The sequence below is a fragment of the Bufo bufo genome, chromosome 3 (genome assembly GCF_905171765.1).
Source record: "Bufo bufo chromosome 3, aBufBuf1.1, whole genome shotgun sequence".
In the NCBI taxonomy this organism is placed as follows: domain Eukaryota; kingdom Metazoa; phylum Chordata; class Amphibia; order Anura; family Bufonidae; genus Bufo; species Bufo bufo.
In genome coordinates this window covers 636,885,668-636,907,357 of record NC_053391.1, presented here as the reverse complement: position 1 = coordinate 636,907,357, position 21,690 = coordinate 636,885,668, and the positions used below count along the sequence as shown (strand labels likewise).

Here is a 21,690-nt window from a genome sequence, read left to right as displayed (position 1 = left end):
GTAGCTGAGTGTGCATGTCCCTCTTTAAGAGTAGTGTGAATATGAAGTTTTATTCTGCCAGAGTCTGCTCCTGCAAGTGTCCAGGATGGAGCTTCAAAGGGATCCTCAGTATTAAATGAAGAGCGCCGTCAGATTACTTCTGTTCTGCTGATTCAAACGTTTTTGCCCTATCCAGATCTGTGGCTCCATTGCAAAGAAATCCTGTCTATTCTAAAATGCAAATAAGCTGCTTGGTGCAACAAGGGTAGCGCCTTTGCACCAAAAGCTCTGTCCTGTATCATAGAGAGCATTGTCTCTCCCTCCAGCTGTGAATGACATGGCCAAGTTCTCACCTTGGCCCTGTGTTCTAATGCATGCACCATCACTTTGGGAAGCGGTAAACGCGCAGTACAGGGGTGAAGACATCATGCTTGACAGGGGGGAAGTCATCTGTACGCACCAGGGCTGTACTGCACGTGCACTAGTTACTGAAGCGACAACACAGCGCCAGATTATATTACCAGCCTAGCCAGCCACGATACAGGGCAGAGCTTTTGGTGCGACAAGGTGCAAGGGTGCTGTCCTCGTTGCACCAATGAGCTCATTTGCATATCAGAACAGACGCAATTTCTCTGCAACAAAGGCACAGATCTGGACGGGGCAGAAACGTTTGAATCAGCAGAACAGAAGCAATGTGACAATGCTCTTCGTTTAACACTGCGGTATGTGCTGATAGATTCCCTTGAAGCTCCCTCCTGGCCACTTGCAGGAGAAGAATCTGGAAGAATAAAACTTCATATTCACACTACTCCATAAAAGGTGTGTGTCTCCTGCTCTCCCCAGCCTCCACCTAGAGCTTTTAGCGGTTTAGCATGTACTCCCTGTAAGATGTATTACTAGATAACACTGGGAAGATTTATTGAGCGTGATCCCTGCAGGTGTCAAATCTAATGGCAAAATCACTTTACAGTGGAACAATAATGAAAATGTAATCTTTCTTTAATAATAGGCTGCGTGTGAGTCCAGAATCGAGTCGGTTCTGCCCTTTATGGGATTGGTCTATGGTTGTCGTTTGTACTGGGCTTTTCAGCATGGGCGGCATCACTCGGCTTTTCTGCCAGCACTTCTACTTTCCGTTTCTGCAATTCCTTGGCAGACAATGGCCGCAGGACACAAATCATGGCTCTGCCATCTTTCCTTTCCTTGGGTTGCACCATGCATGTAGCACAATCCACCATGCTTTCTATCATTTGCTGCAGAACTGCCTGAAAAATAATCCAAAAAATAGGTTTATTAATGAAACCCTTAAAGACCTCTAAATCACAACATCTTTCCTTTATTAAAAAACATTTAAAGAGGATCTTTTTTAAATTCTAGATAAATACCTTTATTTGCGGGGTACCTCCTGCTGATGCTGCCACCCTGCCTGTTTTTAAAAAAAAAAACAATTGCTCCTGCGCCCCGCTGTGTCCCCTCGTGGTTTTCCCGCTCAGTATGTTAATACTGAGCATTGGTACAGGGAGGAGGAGACGCCAGGGTTTCTCTGTGGGCGTCTCCTTCCCCCTGGCTGTGCCGCCATCCAATCGCAGCGGAGAGCGTCACAGCCAGGAAGAAGGAGACGCCCATTGAGAAACCCTGGCGTCTCCTCCTCCCTGTACCAATGCTTAGTATTAACATACTGAGCTGAAAAAAGCGGGGGGCACAGCGGGGGGTACGAGCGATATTTAAAAAAAAAACTGGCAGGGTGGCAGCATCAGTAAAAGGTAGGTATCTAGAATTTAAAAAACATGAAAGGTCCTCTTTAAGGAAAACGTCATACATTGGGGCCTGAGGGGCAGTATTCAAAGTGAACACCAAAGATAGAGCACCATTTTGTTTCTGGAGCGTTCCTCCATATAGAAATAGTCAGCAGCTATCATAGTATCTGTGGCTGTATCACCAAGGGAAATAAAGGTTAAGGAACGTTAAAGGGGTTTTCCCATATCTCTAGGATATGACAAAAAAAAAAAAAGTCAGACAGGTGGACATACCACCTCTGGGACTCGCTCCTACGTCAGGAATAGAGCCTCTGAAGTGAAGGCAGAGCATGCTGCTCATACGCGTTGCGCTCTCTTTCCATAGCCGCCAGGTGCCTGCAGATACCCGGGGCTAATGTACACATTTAACCCCTTGTAGTACTGTAGTACGGTGCTGGCAGGGCCTTTAACCACCTCATTTCCCAGTGCTTAAACACCCTGAAAGACCAGGCCACTTTTTACACTTCTGACCTACACTACTTTCACCGTTTATTGCTCGGTCATGCAACTTACCACCCAAATGAATTTTACCTCCTTTTCTTCTCACTAATAGAGCTTTCATTTGGTGGTATTTCATTGCTGCTGACATTTTTACTTTTTTGGTTATTAATCGAAATTTAACGATTTTTTTGCAAAAAAAGGACATTTTTCACTTTCAGTTGTAAAATTTTGCAAAAAAAACTACATCCATATATAAATTTTGCTCTAAATTTATTGTTCTACATGTCTTTGATAAAAAAAAAATGTTTGGGTAACAAAAAAAATGGTTTGGGTAAAAGTTATAGCGTTTACAAACTATGGTACAAAAATGTGAATTTCCGCTTTTTGAAGCAGCTCTGACTTTCTGAGCACCTGTCATGTTTCCTGAGGTTCTACAATGCCCAGACAGTACAAACACCCCACAAATGACCCCATTTCGGAAAGTAGACACCCTAAGGTATTCGCTGATGGGCATAGTGAGGGTCTCTTCATTTTAGCGGAAAATGATGATTTTTTTTTTTTTTTTTTTCTTACAAAGTCTCATATTTCACTAACTTGTGACAAAAAATAAAAAGTTCTATGAACTCACTATGCCCATCAGCGAATACCTTGGGGTCTCTTCTTTCCAAAATGGGGTCACTTGTGGGGTAGTTATACTGCCCTGGCATTCTAGGGGCCCAAATGTGTGGTAAGGAGTTTGAAATCAAATTCTGTAAAAAATGACCAGTGAAATCCGAAAGGTGCTCTTTGGAATATGGGCCCCTTTGCCCACCTAGGCTGCAAAAAAGTGTCACACATCTGGTATCTCCGTACTCAGGAGAATGTGTTTTGGGGTGTCTTTTTACATATACCCATGCTGGGTGAGATAAATATCTTGGTCAAATGCCAACTTTGTATAAAAAAATGGGAAAAGTTGTCTTTTGCCAAGATATTTCTCTCACCCAGCATGGGTATATGTAAAAAGACACCCCAAAACACATTCCCCACCTTCTCCTGAGTACGGAGATACCAGATGTGTGACACTTTTTTGCAGCCTAGGTGGGCAAAGGGGCCCATATTCCAAAGAGCACCTTTCGGATTTCACAGGTCATTTTTTACAGAATTTGATTTCAAACTCCTTACCACACATTTGGGCCCCTAGAATGCCAGGGCAGTATAACTACCCCACAAGTGACCCCATTTTGGAAAGAAGAGACCCCAAGGTATTCGCTGATGGGCATAGTGAGTTCATGGAAGCTTTTATTTTTTGTCACAAGTTAGTGGAATATGAGACTTTGTATGAAAAAAAAAAAAAAAAAAAAAATCATCATTTTCCACTAACTTGTGACAAAAAATAAAAAATTCTAGGAACTCGCCATGCCCCTCACGGAATACCTTGGGGTGTCTTCTTTCCAAAATGGGGTCACTTGTGGGGTAGTTATACTGCCCTGGCATTTTCCAGGGGCCCTAATGTGTGGTAAGTAGGTAAATTACCTGTGAAATCCGAAAGGTGCTCTTTGGAATGTGGGCCCCTTTGCCCACCTAGGCTGCAAAAAAGTGTCACACATCTGGTATCTCCGTACTCAGGAGAAGTTGGGGAATGTGTTTTGTGGTGTCATTTTACATATACCCATGCTGGGTGAGAGAAATATCTTGGCAAAAGACAACTTTTCCCATTTTTTTATACAAAGTTGGCATTTGACCAAGATATTTATCTCACCCAGCATGGGTATATGTAAAAAGACACCCCAAAACACATTCCTCAACTTCTCCTGAGTACGGAGATACCAGATGTGTGACACTTTTTTGCAGCCTAGGTGGGCAAAGGGGCCCAAATTCCTTTTAGGAGGACATTTTTAGACATTTGGATACCAGACTTCTTCTCACGCTTTGGGGCCCCTAAAATGCCAGGGCAGTATAAATACCCCACATGTGACCCCATTTTGGAAAGAAGACACCCCAAGGTATTCAATGAGGGGCATGGCGAGTTCATTGAAAAAAAAAAATTTGGGCACAAAATTAGCGGAAATTGATTTTTTTGATTTTGTTCTCACAAAGTCTCCCTTTCCGCTAACTTGGGACAAAAATTTCAATCTTTCATGGACTCAATATGCCCCTCAGCGAATACCTTGGGGTGTCTTCTTTCCAAAATGGTGTTATTTGTGGGGTGTTTGTACTGCCCTGGCATTTGAGGGTCTCCGCAATCATTACATGTATGGCCAGCATTAGGAGTTTCTGCTATTCTCCTTATATTGAGCATACAGGTAATGAGATTTTTTTTTTTCCGTTCAGCCGCTGGGCTGAAAGAAAAAAATGAACGGCACAGATTTCTTCATTCGCATCGATCAATGTGGATGAAAAAATCTCTGCCAAAAAAAGAAAAAGGAGGGGAAAGGCGTCTGCCAGGACATAGGAGCTCCGCCCAACATCCATACCCACTTAGCTCGTATGCCCTGGCAAACCAAATTTCTCCATTCACATCAATCGATGTGGATGAATAAATCATTGCCGGGATTTTTTTTTTTTATATATACAAAGTGTTTGCCAAAGTATATGAACACCGCCACCTCCTCAGCTCATATGCCTCGGCAAACGTATCTTTTACTGCAGAGGAGAAATCTCGTCTTGCAGCGCCGCATACATCGACTTGCGTGTAATCTGACAGCAGCGCAATGCTTCTGTCCGAATGCACATCAGTGCTGCAGCTGGTCGATCGGTTGGTCCACCTGGAAGGTAAAAAAAACAAAACAAAAAAGAAAAAACCAGGCCGCAACGCAATAACTTTATTAAACTTTAGAACAGAACATATTAACTTTTTTAACTTTTTTACTTACCGGTAATTTTTTTTTTGTTTAGTTTTTTTTACCTTTATAGAACAAACCTCTCCTTCCCCATGGGACAATGTGCAAAGCGCAAATCGCCCAAAGATGTGGCGAAGTACGTTATGCACTTTATCCCAGGTGAAAGGAGAGGTTTGCAGCAGCTGAGAGTAAAAGGGCCCTAATAGCCCTGTGTGCCTGTCCTGTGAGATGCAATCCCTATGCTAGGTGTACCTGTGTGTGGTACTTCCGGAAACACTCACCAAAGCATAGGGCAGGGTGGTCAGGACAGTCAGGACAGAAATAGCGGGTGTCACGCCTTATTCCACTCCTGCTACAGACACAACATCTTTTTCGGGGTGGCGGTTGGGTTGAGGTACCAGGAACGACACTGGGGAAATGTCGCTCGTGTAGACGGCTAACTACACTGGTGGATGGGGCCACGGAACCTCCTGGGTAAAGGAGGTTCTCGATGATCTCTTCCTGGAATTTGAGGAAAGATCGTGTTCTCCCAGCCTTACTGTAGAGAACAAAACTATTGTACAGCGCCAATTGAATTAAATATACAGACACCTTCTTATACCAGCGTCTGGTTCTGCGGGAAACTAAATACGGAGACAACATCTGGTCATTGAAGTCCACCCCTCCCATGAGCGCATTATAGTCGTGGACACAGAGGGGCTTTTCAATGACACGGGTTGCTCGCTCAATTTGGATTGTCGTGTCTGCGTGAATGGAGAAGAGCATGTAAACGTCACGCTTGTCTCTCCATTTCACCGCGAGCAGTTCTTCGTTACACAAGGCAGCCCTCTCCCCCCCTGCAAGACGGGTGGTTACAAGCCGTTGGGGGAAGCCCACGCAACTAGTTCGCGCGGTGCCACAGGCGCAAATCCGTTCTAGAAACAAATGCCTAAAGAGGGCCACACTTGTGTAGAAATTGTCCACATAAAGATGGTACCCCTTGCCGAATAAGGGTGACACCAAGTCCCAGACTGTCTTCCCACTGCTCCCCAGGTAGTCAGGGCAACCGACCGGCTCCAGGGTCTGATCTTTTCCCTCATAGATCCGAAATTTGTGGGTATAGCCTGTGGCGCTTTCACAGAGCTTATACAATTTGACCCCATACCGGGCACGCTTGCTTGGGATGTACTGTTTGAAGCCAAGGCGCCCGGTAAAATGTATTAGGGACTCGTCTACGCAGATGTTTTGCTCGGGGGTATACAAATCTGCAAATTTCTGGTTGAAATGGTCTATGAGGGGCCGAATTTTGTGGAGCCGGTCAAAAGCTGGGTGGCTTCTGGGACGGGAGGTGGTGTTGTCGCTAAAATGCAGGAAACGGAGGATGGCCTCAAATCGTGCCCTGGACATAGCAGCAGAGAACATGGGCATGTGATGAATCGGGTGCGTTGACCAATATGACCGCAATTCATGCTTTTTTGTCAGGCCCATGTTGAGGAGAAGGCCCAAAAAAAAATTTAGGTTCGGAAACTTGGACTGGTTTTCACCGGAAAGGCTGGGCATAAAAGCTTCCCGGGTTGGCGGATATAAATTGTGTGGCATACTGGTTGGTCTCTGCCACGACTAAGTCCAAGAGCTCCGCAGTCAAGAACAGCTCAAAAAATCCCAGGGCCGAACCGATTTGAGCCGTCTCAACCCGAACTCCAGACTGGGCGGTGAAAGGGGGAACTACAGGTGCGGCTGAAGTTGGTGACTGCCAATCAGGGTTTGCCAGCACCTCAGGGATTCTAGGGGCTCTACGGGCCTGTCTGTGCGGTGGCTGCGACGGGGTAACTATTGCACGTGCCACCGTACCAGCTTCAACTGCCCTTCTGGTGCTCGCTACTTCACCATGTTGTACGGCAGTGCTGGTACTAGGTCCAGGGAGGGCTCCGCTGCTGGTGTATGCCTCACCACGTGATCCGGCAGCGACAGCCCCACTCTGCTGCTCTTGAAGCGGATCCTGCATAACCTGTGGTCTAGCGACACGGGGCCGGGTACGCCTGGTGCTGCCAGGGACCTCCACCTCCTCGTCCGAACTTTGGGTCAGAGAGCCACTGCTTTCCACAGGTTCATATTCTGACCCGCTAGATTCATCAGATGAGGGTTCCCACTCCTCATCCGACTGGGTCAGAATCCTGTAGGCCTCTTCAGAAGAATACCCCCTGTTTGACATTTTGGACTACTAAATTTAGGGGTATTCCCTGAAACTACCCAAGAAAAAAAGCAAGCCTGTCTTACAAAGGGGAGGCTAGCGAAGTACCGGAGGCCGCTGCGGTTGATAAAAAATATCAAAACTGATTTTTTTATCGCCGCAGTGCGTGTAAAATGAATGTGCAGTGATCAAAAAATATATATTTTTTGTCACTGCGGTGGGGCGGGCGTGGGTGAACGCACGTGTGGGCGACCGATCAGGCCTGATCGGGCAAACACTGCGTTTTGGGTGGAGGGCGAGCTAAGGTGACACTAATACAATTATAGATCTGACCGTGATCAGTTTTGATCACTTACAGATACTATAAAAGTACAAATGCTGATTAGCGATACGCTAAACAGCGAATAAGTGACTGCGGTGCGGTGGGCTGGGCGCTAACTCACGCTAACTACCTAACCAAGGGGCCTAAACTATCCCTAAAACCTAACAGCCAATACCAGTGAAAAAAAAAAAGTGACAGTTTACACTGATCACTTTTTTTCCTTTCACTAGTGATTGACAGGGGCGATCAAAGGGGTGATCAAAGGGTTAATTAGGGTGCAGGGGGGTGATCAGGGGCTACAGTGAAGTGTTTGGTGTACTCACAGTTCAGTCTGCTTCTCTGCTGGATCCAACCGACGAAAAGGACCAGCAGAGGAGCAGAGAAGCCATATAACAGATCATATTTACTAATATGATCTGTTATATGGCTTGTGATTGGATTTTTTGAAAATCGCCAGCCTGCCAGCCAATGATCATTGCTGGCAGGCTGGTGACGAACTTCTTCTTTGAATTTTGCCGGCCCGCGATGCGCATGCGCGGGCCGGCTTTGAGCAAAATCTCGCGTCTCGCGAGATGACGTGTATATGCGTGATTGTGCGCAGCGCTGCCACCTCCGGAACGCAAATCTGCGTACAGCGGTCCGGAGGTGGTTAAAGATTGCACTCGCTCCTGTTTCATACAGCAGACACCCGCGGCTCATGTCCTCGACCGGCGATAATGCTGGTCGCGGTCATTTAACACTTCAGATGCCGTGGTGAAAACCCGGCTCTGTCTGGTGGCGATCGGAGGAGGCGGAGCTTGTATGCAGCAGCACCTGTCATAGAGAATGACTGGAGGCAGCTGCCTAGTGTTTCCTGTGGAGCCCCCATCTGTAGCAGGGCTCCATAGGAAACTAGTACATTTCTAATAGACTCCAATGCTAATGTGCTGACTTCCTTTCCTTGTTTACCATCGCAACGGTGAGCAGGTGTAATTACACCTAAGCCATCCCGTTTACTTCCATTCAAGTGAATACTACAGAGCAGTCCCATAGAAGTTAATGGAACGGCTCAGGTGTAATTACACCTGCTCACCGTTGCGATTTCGATGGCGAGCAGGTAAACAAACAATGAAAGAAAGGCAGTGCTGTCTTCTCTTCAAACAGCTGATCGGCAGGGGTGCCAATCAGCTGATATTGATAACCTATTCTGAGGATAGATCATCAATATAAAGCAGACACCCCTTTAAGACGACTCCCCATCAACAGGGGGAGGTGGTATCAGTGATTAATAGCATTCCCTGTGTATACACAGATAACCGTCAGTCATGCGCGGCATGCTCTCCAATACTTTCTATTAGGGTTGTCCCGATACCGATACTAGTATCGGTATCGGGACCGATTCCGAGTTTTCTCGGCGGTACTCAGCCGCCGATACCCCGCCCCGATACATAAATAGAATACTATGGGCGTAACTATGGGCGGGGCCCGGTGCAGTCACTGTACTCTTACACCGGGCCCCGCCGATCACCAAAGTATTTATAAACGTGAATCCTTATCCTGTTATTAAGTTGAACTAACGCTGCCCTCTCCCATGTTCCCCTGTATCCCCCTGTATCCCCACAGCACTTACTTAAGCTTCCATAGCAGGCAGAGCGGACGGCACCAGTAACGTCACTCACTGACGTAGAGCGCCTGCTCCGCCCACTTTATGAGTGAAGCAGGCGGAGCAGACGCGCGACGTCAGTGAGTGACGTTACTGGTGCCGTCTGCTCTGCCTGCTATGGAAGCTTAAGTAAGTGCTATGGGGATACAGGGGAACATGGGAGAGGGCAGCGTTAGTTCAACTTAATAACAGGATAAGGATTCACGTTTATAAATACTTCGGTGAGCGGCGGGGCCCGGTGTATTGGGGGACACTGTTATGAGGGGGATCTGTGGATGACATATAACAGTGTCATCCACAGATCCTCCCCATAACAGTTCCATCCACAGATCCCCTATAACAGCACCATCCACAGATCCCCCACCAAATAACAATGCCATCCTCAGATCCCCCCACCCCATAACAATGCCATCCACAGATATCCCACCCCATAGCAGTACCATCCACAGATCCCCATAACAGTGCCATCCACAGATCCCCCATAACAGTGCCATCCACAGATCCCCCATAACAGTGCCATCCACAGATCCCCATAACAGCACCATCCACAGATCCCCCACCAAATAACAATGCCATCCTCAGATCCCCCCACCCCATAACAGTGCCATCCACAGATATCCCACCCCATAGCAGTACCATCCACAGATCCCCATAACAGTGCCATCCACAGATCCCCCATAACAGTGCCATCCACAGATCCCCCATAACAGTGCCATCCACAGATCCCCATAACAGCACCATCCACAGATCCCCCACCAAATAACAATGCCATCCTCAGATCCCCCCACCCCATAACAATGCCATCCACAGATATCCCACCCCATAACAATGCCATCCACAGATATCCCACCCCATAGCAGTACCATCCACAGATCCCCATAACAGTGCCATCCACAGATCCCCCATAACAGTGCCATCCACAGATCCCCCATAACAGTGCCATCCACAGATCCCCCATAACAGTGCCATCCACAGATCCCCCATAACAGTGCCATCCACAGATCCCCATAACAGTGCCATCCACAGATCCCCATAACAGTGCCATCCACAGATCCCCCATAACAGCACCATCCACAGATCCCCATAACAGCGCCATCCACAGATCCCCCATAACAGTGCCATCCACAGATTCCCCATAACAGTGCCATCCACAGATCCCCCATAACAGTGCCATCCACAGATCCCCATAACAGTGCATTCCACAGATCCCCATAACAGTGCCATCCACAGATCCCCCATAACAGTGCCATCCACAGATCCCCCATAACAGTGCCATCCACAGATCCCCCATAACAGTGCCATCCACAGATCCCCCATAACAGTGCCATCCACAGATCCCCCATAACAGTGCCATCCACAGATCCCCCATAACAGTGCCATCCACAGATCCCCCATAACAGTGCCATCCACAGATCCCCCATAACAGTGCCATCCACAGGTCCCCCATAACAGTGCCATCCACAGATCCCCCACATGACAGTGCGTCATCCACAGATCCACAGATCCCCCAAAACGGTCACATGACATTTAAAAAAAGTATCGGTATTCGGTATCGGTGACTACTTGAAAAAAAGTATCGGTACTTGTACTCGGTCCTAAAAAAGTGGTATCGGGACAACCCTACTTTCTATGAGTGCTCCGAAAAACACGTGCGCAGCTGTTTTCAGAAGTGCCATAGAAATAAATGGAGAGTGCACTGCGCAAGCGCGGCCATTGCTCCATTCACTTCTATGAGACTGCCTGTGGAAGTCCCATAAAAATGAATGGGGGGCGGCACTTTGGAGGTCCCGTTCTGGAGAAAGGTATGGATCCCAGAGGTGGGACCCGCACCTGACATTGGTGGCATATTCTAGTGATGGGAGACAACCGCTTTAAACAGGATATGGGCATACAGGCATTGATGTCATAAAGCTGCCCGTGCCACCTATTACATGATTCTTCCTTCACCTACGCAGGGGAAATATATACACTGCTCAAAAAAATAAAGGGAACACAAAAATAACACATCCTAGATCTGAATTAATTAAATATTTTTCTGAAATACTTTGTTCTCTACATAGTTGAATGTGCTGACAACAAAATCACACAAAAATAAAAAAATAGAAATCAAATTTTTTAGCCCATGGAGGTCTGGATTTGGAGTCACACTCAAAATTAAAGTGGAAAAACACACTACAGGCTGATCCAACTTTGATGTAATGTCCTTAAAACAAGTCAAAATGAGGCTCAGTAGTGTGTGTGGCCTCCACGTGCCTGTATGACCTCCCTACAACGCCTGTGCATGCTCCTGATGAGGTGGCGGACGGTCTCCTGAGGGATCTCCTCCCAGACCTGGACTAAAGCATCTGCCAACTCCTGGACAGTCTGTGGTGCAACGTGATGTTGGTGGATAGAGCGAGACATGATGTCCCAGATGTGCTCAATTGGATTCAGGTCTGGGGAACGGGCAGGCCAGTCCATAGCATCAATGCCTTCGTCTTGCAGGAACTGCTGACACACTCCAGCCACATGAGGTCTAGCATTGTCTTGCATTAGGAGGAACCCAGGGCCAACCGCACCAGCATATGGTCTCACAAGGGGTCTGAGGATCTCATCTCGGTACCTAATGGCAGTCAGGCTACCTCTGGCAAGCACATGGAGGGCTGTGCGGCCCTCCAAAGAAATGCCACCCCACACCATTACTGACCCAATGTCAAACCGGTCATGCTGGAGGATGTTGCAGGCAGCAGAACGTTCTCCACGGCGTCTCCAGACTCTGTCACGTCTGTCACGTGTGCTCAGTGTGAACCTGCTTTCATCTGTGAAGAGCACATGGCGCCAGTGGCGAATTTGACAATCTTGGTGTTCTCTGGCAAATGCCAAACGTCCTGCACGGTGTTGGGCTGTAAGCACAACCCCCACCTGTGGACGTCGGGCCCTCATATCACCCTCATGGAGTCTGTTTCTGACCGTTTGAGCAAACACATGCACATTTGTGGCCTGCTGGAGGTCATTTTGCAGGGCTCTGGCAGTGCTCCTCCTGTTCCTCCTTGCACAAAGGCGGAGGTAGCGGTCCTGCTGCTGGGTTGTTGCCCTCCTACGGCCTCCTCCACGTCTCCCGATGTACTGGCCTGTCTCCTGGTAGCGCCTCCATGCTCTGGACACTACGCTGACAGACACAGCAAACCTTCTTGCTACAGCTCGCATTGATGTGCCATCCTGGATAAGCTGCACTACCTGAGCCACTTGTGTGGGTTGTAGACTCCGTCTCATGCTACCACTAGAGTGAAAGCACCGCCAGCATTCAAAAGTGACCAAAACATCAGCCAGGAAGCATAGGAACTGAGAAGTGGTCTGTGGTCACCACCTGCAGAACCACTCCTTTATTGGGGGTGTCTTGCTAATTGCCTATAATTTCCACCTGTTGTCTATCCCATTTGCACAACAGCATGTGAAATTGATTGTCACTTCGTGTTGCTTCCTAAGTGGACAGTTTGATTTCACAGAAGTGTGATTGACTTGGAGTTACCTTGTGTTGATTAAGTGTTCCCTTTATTTTTTTGAGCAGTGTCTATGGCCATCCACAGTATCCCCATAGGTGGCCACACACCTTCAATAGCCATTGGCCAAACACTCGGCCTCCCGACGTCCCCCATAGACATGCATGCTCAGTTTTAGCGTGCATGTGATCTCAATGGAGAAAGTGGAAGAAGTTGCTGCCAGGCATATGTACGTGAAAAGAAAGGGTCATGAATGTGGAAATTCAACAGCCCGGTCTTTCTCTCCAGTGACATACGTCAGCCAAACATCTAAGGGTACTTTCACACTAGCGTTTTTGTTTCCCGGTATCGAGTTCTGTCACAGGAGCTCAATACCAGAAAAGAACTGATCAGTTTTATCCTAATGCCTTCTGAATGGAGAGCAATCCGTTCAGGATGCATCAGTTCAGTACCTTTTACGTTTTTTGGACAGAGAAAATACCGCAGCATGCTGCAGTTTTATCTCCGGCCAAAAATACTGAACACTTGCCAGAATGCCGGATCAGGCATTCATTTACATTGAAGTGTATTAGTGCCGGATCCGGCATTAAGTGTTCCGGCAAAACGGATCCAATTTTCCGGATGACACCAGAGAGACGGATCCGGTGTTTCAATGCATTTGTCAGACGGATCCGCATCCGGTTCTGTCTGACAAATGCCATCAGTGTGTGCCCGGATTGCCGGATCCGGCGGGCAGTTCCGGCGACGGAACTGCCTGACGGAATCCTCTGCTGCAAGTGTGAAAGTAGCCTAATACATATTAAATGGCTGCCTGGTCTGCGAGAATCAGGGGGTTCAGCCAAACTTTATATCAGCTGGGGTTTCAGAAGCTGAATTTGCAGAGGTCAATCAGACAGCTTTATATGATTCACGTTGACCCCCAAAGGTTTCGGTTAGCTGCTCTTTGATGGCCGCAGGGCCACTTACCAGCTTGTCTGGTCCATTTACAGTGCGACTGTTCAGCACAGTGATCCGTATATGATGCTTTTTCTCGATCCAATGAATAAGCTGTTTCCTTTTCACATCTAGATCATGTTGTGAAATGCTGGCGAGAAACGACATCTCTTTGATCTGGACGGGACCTGTGAAATACGCCTATTGCATTACCAGGACTATATACAGTAATACACAACAAAATGTGTTTATGGTGTAAGGCCTCGTGCACATGACAGTGTCCGTTTTGTGGTCCGCAAACCGCAGGTCTGCAAAATACGGATACCATCCTTGCGCGGTCCGCATATTTTTTTTTTTTTTATTTTTTTTTTGTGGAGCCACTGACTTCACTGGGTCTGTGGTCCACATTTTGCAGACATATTCTATTTTTTTGTGGAACAGACATAAGGATGCAGAAAGCAAATGGATGATCCCTGTTCTTTCTGTATCCGTATGTCTATTCCGCAAAGGTAGAACATGTCCTATATTTGGCCGCAAAATGCGGACCACGGACCCATTAAAGTCAACAGGTCCACAAAAAAAAAAAAAAAGGAGGACGGCACATGCTTCCATATTTTGCGGATCCGCGATTTGTTGACCTCAAAAGACATATGGTTTTGTGCATTGGGCATACGGATGATACTGTAGAAAAGGGTTGGTGGTAACAGAAGAGTTTACACTTCACACAATAAAAATGTGACATAAATCAAATTGGCCCCTATAGGCAACAGCACTGCAGTCTAGAGACACTCATCCTGCATGTCTTCCTCATACACATGTACACTCGGTTTTGCCAAGCATGCATGTGCTTTCAGTTAGGAGGAGGGCTAAGCTGTTGCCCAACACCTCTGATGGCGAGATGATTTTTGCATGTAAATGCAGCTTTCACCTCTTCAGATGAGCAGGCAATTATGGGGAACAAATAGGTCATTTCCGATAATTGCCTGCTCTGTCGGCCTTAAATCACTGAAATCTGCTTCCATCACTATGGTACATGATAAGTGCGGTGTATAACCCTTTAATGACCAGTGCTCTGAAGAACGAACATCACAAACGTAGAATATGGGACACATGAGCATGTGTATGGTCAACCTATGGGTGCCGGGTGCTATGGACTACGTACCGGGGCTGGTGCTGTGTTTCTGCTGCTCTCTGAGTTTCAGCTGCTCCTCGTGAAGCTCTTTACCAGTCAGCAGCTTGTATACTGGGGGATCTGCGTTTTGCGAGACAGTTACCAGTTTCAGGTTCTCTTTCTCCATGACGCGTATCACGTCCCTTTTCAGCATCTTCCCCATGTCCTTCCCATCTTGGTCTAACACCTGGATCATTTTATAGGGGATCAACCGGCCAACATGCCCAATCACCTTCCTGGCATTGACGTTGACTTTTTTTGTAGCACTTGGCTTTTTGGCGACATCTTCTTCTGCCGTACTGTAGGACTTGACGTCTACTGCCAGCAGGCCTTTTCTTGTCCAGCTGATGGTGTTCCACGGCAGATAACTGGTTGTCCTGAATGTCCTGTGACAGAGGCCAAAGTGCCGTCCGAAATAGCACCTGCCATTATTTGCAGCTTGGCAAAATATTTTCTTTAAGTGAAGTCCAGACATTCTGCAGACTAAGAGGAAAAAACGCAAAACATGCTGTCAGTATTCGACAAGTCACCTTCTCGGTACCTACCTACTGGAATGGTGTTAGACATGGACCAGGATTTGTGGTAGTGGCCACCAAAATCCTCAATAATCAATACAGTTTACATACAGATTTAAAAGCTACGTCCACCTGGATAAACTAAAAAATTCCTACCGTTTTGTTTCTACAACTCCTATGCAGACCTATGCGTCTCCAAGGCAACAGACGACAAACAAACTTTGTGTAGTCGGATCCTGCAGTCATACTTCCTTCTATCTGTCCTCTACTTCTATCTAACCCATCAAATGTATGTTACCAAAAAATTGGGAACAGAGGGGATGAAAAATAAACGCAGCATATGCAGTGTTTGGTTAGTCTGTTACCACGGAGACGTGTAGCTCTGCACAGGAGCTGTAGAAAGAACATGTTTCATTAAAAGGGTATTCCCATTCTCATGTCGCTAGGATATGCCATCAATGTCAGATAGGTGAGGGTTCCACCTCTGGAATCCGCTTCTGTCTCTAGAACAGGGCCCTCCAAAAGTGGAGAAGTGCGACCACCCTCCATCCACCGCTGTAGGAGTTTGGAAAAGAGAAGAGCACTGGCTTGGCTATTCCCAGCAGCACCATAGCGGTGAATGTAGAGGTGGCCGTGCATGCCTGGGCAGGTCTCCATTCATCGCTATGGGACTTCCGAAAATTGCCCAGTGTGCTCGCTGGGCTATTTTCAGAACTCCAATAGCAGTGAATGGAGAGTACACTGCGCATGCGCAGGGTGCTCTCCTTTACTTGAGGTGTCCCGCTATGGTTATGCGAGCGGGACACACCTATCTGACATTGATGGCATTTCCTAGCGATATGCCATCAATGTCTGAGATGGGAATATCCCTTTAAGACCTATGGCAAAGTTGCTTCATTTTTTAATTTTAGATGAATTGGGGAATTAAAAAAAAAATCTGTTTGCGATAGGCTTTGATTACATCCATTACTGATCATACGTTACAGCCTGTATTATAGTCAAGGGCTTGTCTGACTCATAGATGGGGGCTCCAGCAGGACCCGCTCTGGGACACCCTAACGCCCTAAAGGCCAGGGTTCTCCTTATGATCAAACAGATATGGATTGAGGTTTGAGTTGTTTAGGGCATCTCCAGATGGTCTGCATTAGACACTCGTGAAATAGTCCCACAAACAGCATCCAATTGATTTCAAATAGGAAATAAGCGCCATAGTTCATATGGTATGTATTTTTACGTTACCGATTTCAAAATACGTGTCACGTAAAACAAAAACAAATAAAACAAGTGATATGTCAGTTTGACGGGTATTCCCCATGTAATACACTTCAAGCCAATAGGAGGCAGAAAAGATATCAAAAAACGTAAAAGTATGTGTGGAAAGATGAAACGCACACCTAAAATGTGATGTGGATACACCTAGTAATTTTCAGGCTCTACATTAGGGCTCAGGCACGCGAATGAGCGGCCTGAGCCTGTATTGCGGCCTGCAAACAGCGGGTCCACAATATACGGAAACTGGCTGTGTGTGCTCCATAGCCGGATACGGAGCTTACGTGGGATTTCGGTCCGTGCCTCCGCACCGCAAAAAAAAATAATAATAATAGAACCTGTTCTATTTTTTTTTGCGGTGCGGACTGTCTATTGCATATCGCAGACCCATTCATGTGCCCGTGCATGGTGGATTGCTATGGGAACCTGTAATATGGTTTGGGGCCCCACCAGCATGCCGTTATGCAACTGAGGGTTAGGGTCCCAAACCTGTCCAACCAAACCCATCTGTCCCAGCAAAGAATAGCAAACCAAATCAAATCTACAGAGAGAAGCTACAGAGAAAGAACTTTTCCCAGTACACATTATGGCTTTATTTAGTGTGTGATATTATCTAGGGGGAAGTCACATCTGGCAGAAATGTTGGCAACTGAAACCGCATACGTCTGAATGGATGGGGCTGTTTTGGGGTAAGCACAAGGGTTTCTCCAGTCAAAGAAATTTCTGCAACAAATTTGCAGCGTGTGCGTATCTCCTAATTAAAATGCTTGGAAATGGTGCATGGAAGGCCCTGTAGTGGAGTCCGAGGTCAGACCGCGGTATGTCACCATATGGCAAACATCGAAGGACTGGGTCCCATTACTCACCCTCTTACTGGGTGCACACGTAGTCAGCTCATTCTTCTTCCCAAATCCTGTTAAAAAACACAATATAATAATAAAATGAAAAGAAAAAATGGTTCTTCTTTTCCCAGAAACAGCCTCCCTTCTCAGTTCAGCCCCAGTAATTTGCAAATTACAGTATATAGTCTGTGATACACTGTATATTATATATATATATCCTGTAATACATTGTATAGTGTATATATATATATCCTGTAATACACTGTATAGTGTATATATATATCCTGTAATACATTGTATATTATATATCCTGTAATACATTGTATATTATATATCCTGTAATACATTGTATATTATATATATATATATCCTGTAATACACTGTATAGTATATATATCCTGTAATACATTGTATATTATATATATATATCCTGTAATACACTGTAGATTATATATATATATCCTGTAATACACTGTAGATTATATATATATATATATATATATATATATCCTGTAATACACTGTATATTATATATATATATCCTGTAATCACTGTATAGTATATATATATCCTGTAATCCACTGTATAGTATATATATATCCTGTAATCCACTGTATATTATATATCCTGTAATACACTGTATATTATATGTATATATCCTGTAATACACTGTATATTATATATATATCCTGTAATCACTGTATAGTATATATATATCCTGTAATACACTGTATATTATATATCCTGTAATACACTGTATAGTATATATATATCCTGTAATCACTGTATAGTATATATATATCCTGTAATACACTGTATATTATATATCCTGTAATACATTGTAGATTATATATATATCCTGTAATACACTGTATATTATATATCCTGTAATACATTGTAGATTATATATATATATATCCTGTAATACACTGTATATTATATATATATCCTGTAATCACTGTATAGTATATATATATCCTGTAATACACTGTATATTATATATCCTGTAATACACTGTATAGTATATATATATCCTGTAATCACTGTATAGTATATATATATCCTGTAATACACTGTAGATTATATATATATCCTGTAATACACTGTATATTATATATATCCTGTAATACACTGTATATTATATATATATCCTGTAATCACTGTATAGTATATACAGTATATATCCTGTAATCCACTGTATATTATATATCCTGTAATACACTGTATATTATATATCCTGTAATACACTGTATATTATATGTATATATCCTGTAATACACTGTATATTATATATATATCCTGTAATCACTGTATAGTATATATATATCCTGTAATACACTGTATATTATATATCCTGTAATACACTGTATAGTATATATATATCCTGTAATCACTGTATAGTATATATATATCCTGTAATACACTGTATATTATATATATATATATCCTGTAATACACTGTATAGTATATATATATCCTGTAATCACTGTATAGTATATATATATATATCCTGTAATCCACTGTATATTATATATCCTGTAATACACTGTATATTATATATATATATATATCCTGTAATACACTGTATATTATATATATATCCTGTAATACACTGTATATTATATATATATCCTGTAATCACTGTATAGTATATATATATCCTGTAATACACTGTATATTATATATATATCCTGTAATCACTGTATAGTATATACAGTATATATCCTGTAATCCACTGTATATTATATATCCTGTAATACACTGTATATTATATATCCTGTAATACACTGTATATTATATGTATATATCCTGTAATACACTGTATATTATATATATATCCTGTAATCACTGTATAGTATATATATATCCTGTAATACACTGTATATTATATATCCTGTAATACACTGTATAGTATATATATATCCTGTAATCACTGTATAGTATATATATATCCTGTAATCCACTGTATATTATATATCCTGTAATACACTGTATATTATATATATATATATATCCTGTAATACACTGTATATTATATATATATCCTGTAATACACTGTATATTATATATATATCCTGTAATCACTGTATAGTATATATATATCCTGTAATACACTGTATATTATATATATATCCTGTAATCACTGTATAGTATATATATATCCTGTAATACACTGTATATTATATATATCCTGTAATACACTGTATATTATATATACATATCCTGTAATACACTGTAGATTATATATCCTGTAATACATTGTAGATTATACAGGGCACTATATATATATATTTACAGCAGGGCGCTCTGGAGCGATCAGATCCCCGGCACTGTACACGCACAGAGCAGCCTATCCCGCCCCATTCTTGTGTACAGGGAGGAGGAGTAGGCCTCTGTTCATCCTCGGCCTCTCCAGAGCCAACAGACCCAATCAGAGCCGTCACTACAGGCGTACCCCCAGCACACCTACCGGCCCGTCCCGCGGCCGTCCAGGGACCACACAGCTACAGCAGCAGGACGCAGGCGACGCTGTCACACGGCCAACTAGGGGTTAACCACGGCCGGTCAAGGTCACATGACTAATACACGCCCCCTTTCGCAGTCAGGGTCACGGCCTCTTAAAGGGGCCAGCCTCGGCTCGTGCTGATACTGCAGCACATCTATCTAGAGGAGCCCCGGCGATCATTGCTGCAGTGCGGCTCCTCTTGTGAACGATCCTGTCTGACCCATAATTACAATACAACAGATCGGACATGTTGATGATTCTGGAATATTACAGAGTGAGAGACAGTTACCAATATAATCAGCACTCCCATCAGACCACCACAGATCACTGTGTAGCAGCAGATCTGCACCTATGAATCTGGCTGACCTGTTACATGTGCACTTGGCAGCTGAAGACATCTGTGTTGGTCCCATGTTCATATCTGCCCGCATTGCTGAGAAAAATGATTTATATATGCAAATGAGCCTCTGGGAGCAACGGGGGCGTTGTCATTACACCTAGAGGCTCTGCTCTCTCTGCAGCTGCCACCCCCTCTGACTTTGATTAATAGGGCCAGGCAGTGAAAACATCATACCGCCTGGCCTTGTCAATTAACCACTTCCTGACCGCCCATAGGACATAAACGTCCTATGGGCGGTTGTTTCTCTCTAAATGGACGTTCTAAAACATCCATTCAGAGATGGCAGCTGCCGAGCGGGGGGCACCCCAGGGAGAAGGCAGAGACAGTATTGCCACCTCCGTGACGGCCGGCTATATAAATATATCACATGATCCACCCCGTCAGATAAACACCAACAAATTATTTCTTTTATAAAAACTGTCAAAAAAGCTATTTTTGTCACCTTACATCACAAAAAGTGCAACACCAAGTGATCAAAAAGGCGTATGTCCCACAAAATGCTAGCAATAAAACCGTCACCTCATCCTGCAAAAAAATGAGCTCCTGCATAAGAAAATCGGTCAAAAAAAAAAAAAAAACAATAGCCCTCACAACATGGAGACATTAAAACATCATATTTTTTTCAAAAATGCTATTATTGTGCTAAAGTGAAATAAAAAAAAAAGTATACATATTAGGTATCGCTGCGTCCGTAACAACCAGCTCTCTAAAAATATTACATGAACTAACCCCTCACTTGAACACCGTAATAAAAATAAAATAAAAAACTGTGCTAAAAAAGCCATTTTTTGTCACCTAACATCACATAAAGTGCAACACCAAGCAATCAAAAATGCGTATGCCTCCCAAAATAGTACCAATCAAACCATCACCTCATCCCACAAAAAATTAGACCCTAACTAAGACAATCGGTCAAAAAATTAAAAAGCTATGGCTCTCAGACTATGGAGACACTAAAACATTTTTTTGTTTGTTTAAAAAATGCTATTATTGTGTAAAACTTAAATAAATAAGAAAAAGTGCACATATTAGGTATTACCACATCTGTAACCATCTGCTCTATAAAAATATCACATGACTCAACCCCTCAGCTGAACACTGTAAAAATAAATAAATAAATAAAAACTGTGCTAAAACAACCTATTTTTTGATCACCTTCCCCATAAAGTGTAATAATGAATGATCAAAAAATCCTATGTACTGTAGGGATTCGCTCTGGTAGGCAGGTTAGTGGACGCAGTACAGAGGCAACCACCAAGTCTTTAACTTAAATAGTTCAGTGTTCATTCACACAGAAGGCAAAACAAAATAACAGTTCGCAGTATTGGTGTATGTTCACACCATGGAAAGTCCACAGAACACAAACATTCACCTTGTTAGCAGTTTTTCATCAGCGGTCCCCAGCA

At 44.2% G+C, this 21,690-nt stretch overlaps 1 protein-coding gene and 1 long non-coding RNA gene across 3 annotated transcripts; one reads left to right on the top strand and one right to left on the bottom strand.

The window, feature by feature from the left end:
* Window positions 1-960: 960 nt before the first annotated feature.
* On the bottom strand, window positions 961-19,984 carry MTIF3 (mitochondrial translational initiation factor 3). 2 transcript variants are annotated; one of them, XM_040426182.1, is made up of 5 exons: window positions 19,849-19,984; window positions 17,403-17,449; window positions 14,744-15,235; window positions 13,615-13,769; window positions 961-1,244 (listed from the first exon to the last, which is right to left on the bottom strand). In XM_040426182.1, exons 3-5 carry the CDS (start codon window positions 15,225-15,227, stop codon window positions 1,026-1,028), a joined length of 858 nt encoding a protein of 285 aa, XP_040282116.1. In that variant the 5' UTR covers window positions 15,228-15,235; window positions 17,403-17,449; window positions 19,849-19,984; the 3' UTR covers window positions 961-1,025. The 2 variants fall into 2 exon arrangements, with proteins under 2 accessions (XP_040282116.1, XP_040282117.1); XM_040426183.1 differs by having other exon boundaries at window positions 17,403-17,448; window positions 19,834-19,943.
* LOC120996334 lies at window positions 3,397-20,368 on the top strand. Its single transcript, XR_005777757.1, has 3 exons — window positions 3,397-3,408; window positions 11,403-11,407; window positions 20,220-20,368. It is a non-coding gene; the product is annotated as an uncharacterized LOC120996334 (long non-coding RNA).
* Window positions 20,369-21,690: the final 1,322 nt, after the last annotated feature.

Excerpts from the sequence above, each read along its gene's own strand:
- MTIF3 (XM_040426182.1), bottom strand. The coding sequence starts at position 15,227 with ATGTCTGGACTTCACTTAAAGAAAATATTTTGCCAAGCTGCAAATAAT. Across the intron at positions 13,770-14,743 it reads GAAACACAGCACCAGCCCCG|GTCCCGTCCAGATCAAAGAG; the intron begins GTACGTAGTCCA and ends CGTATTTCACAG. Across the intron at positions 1,245-13,614 it reads TAAATGGACCAGACAAGCTG|GCAGTTCTGCAGCAAATGAT; the intron begins GTAAGTGGCCCT and ends ATTATTTTTCAG.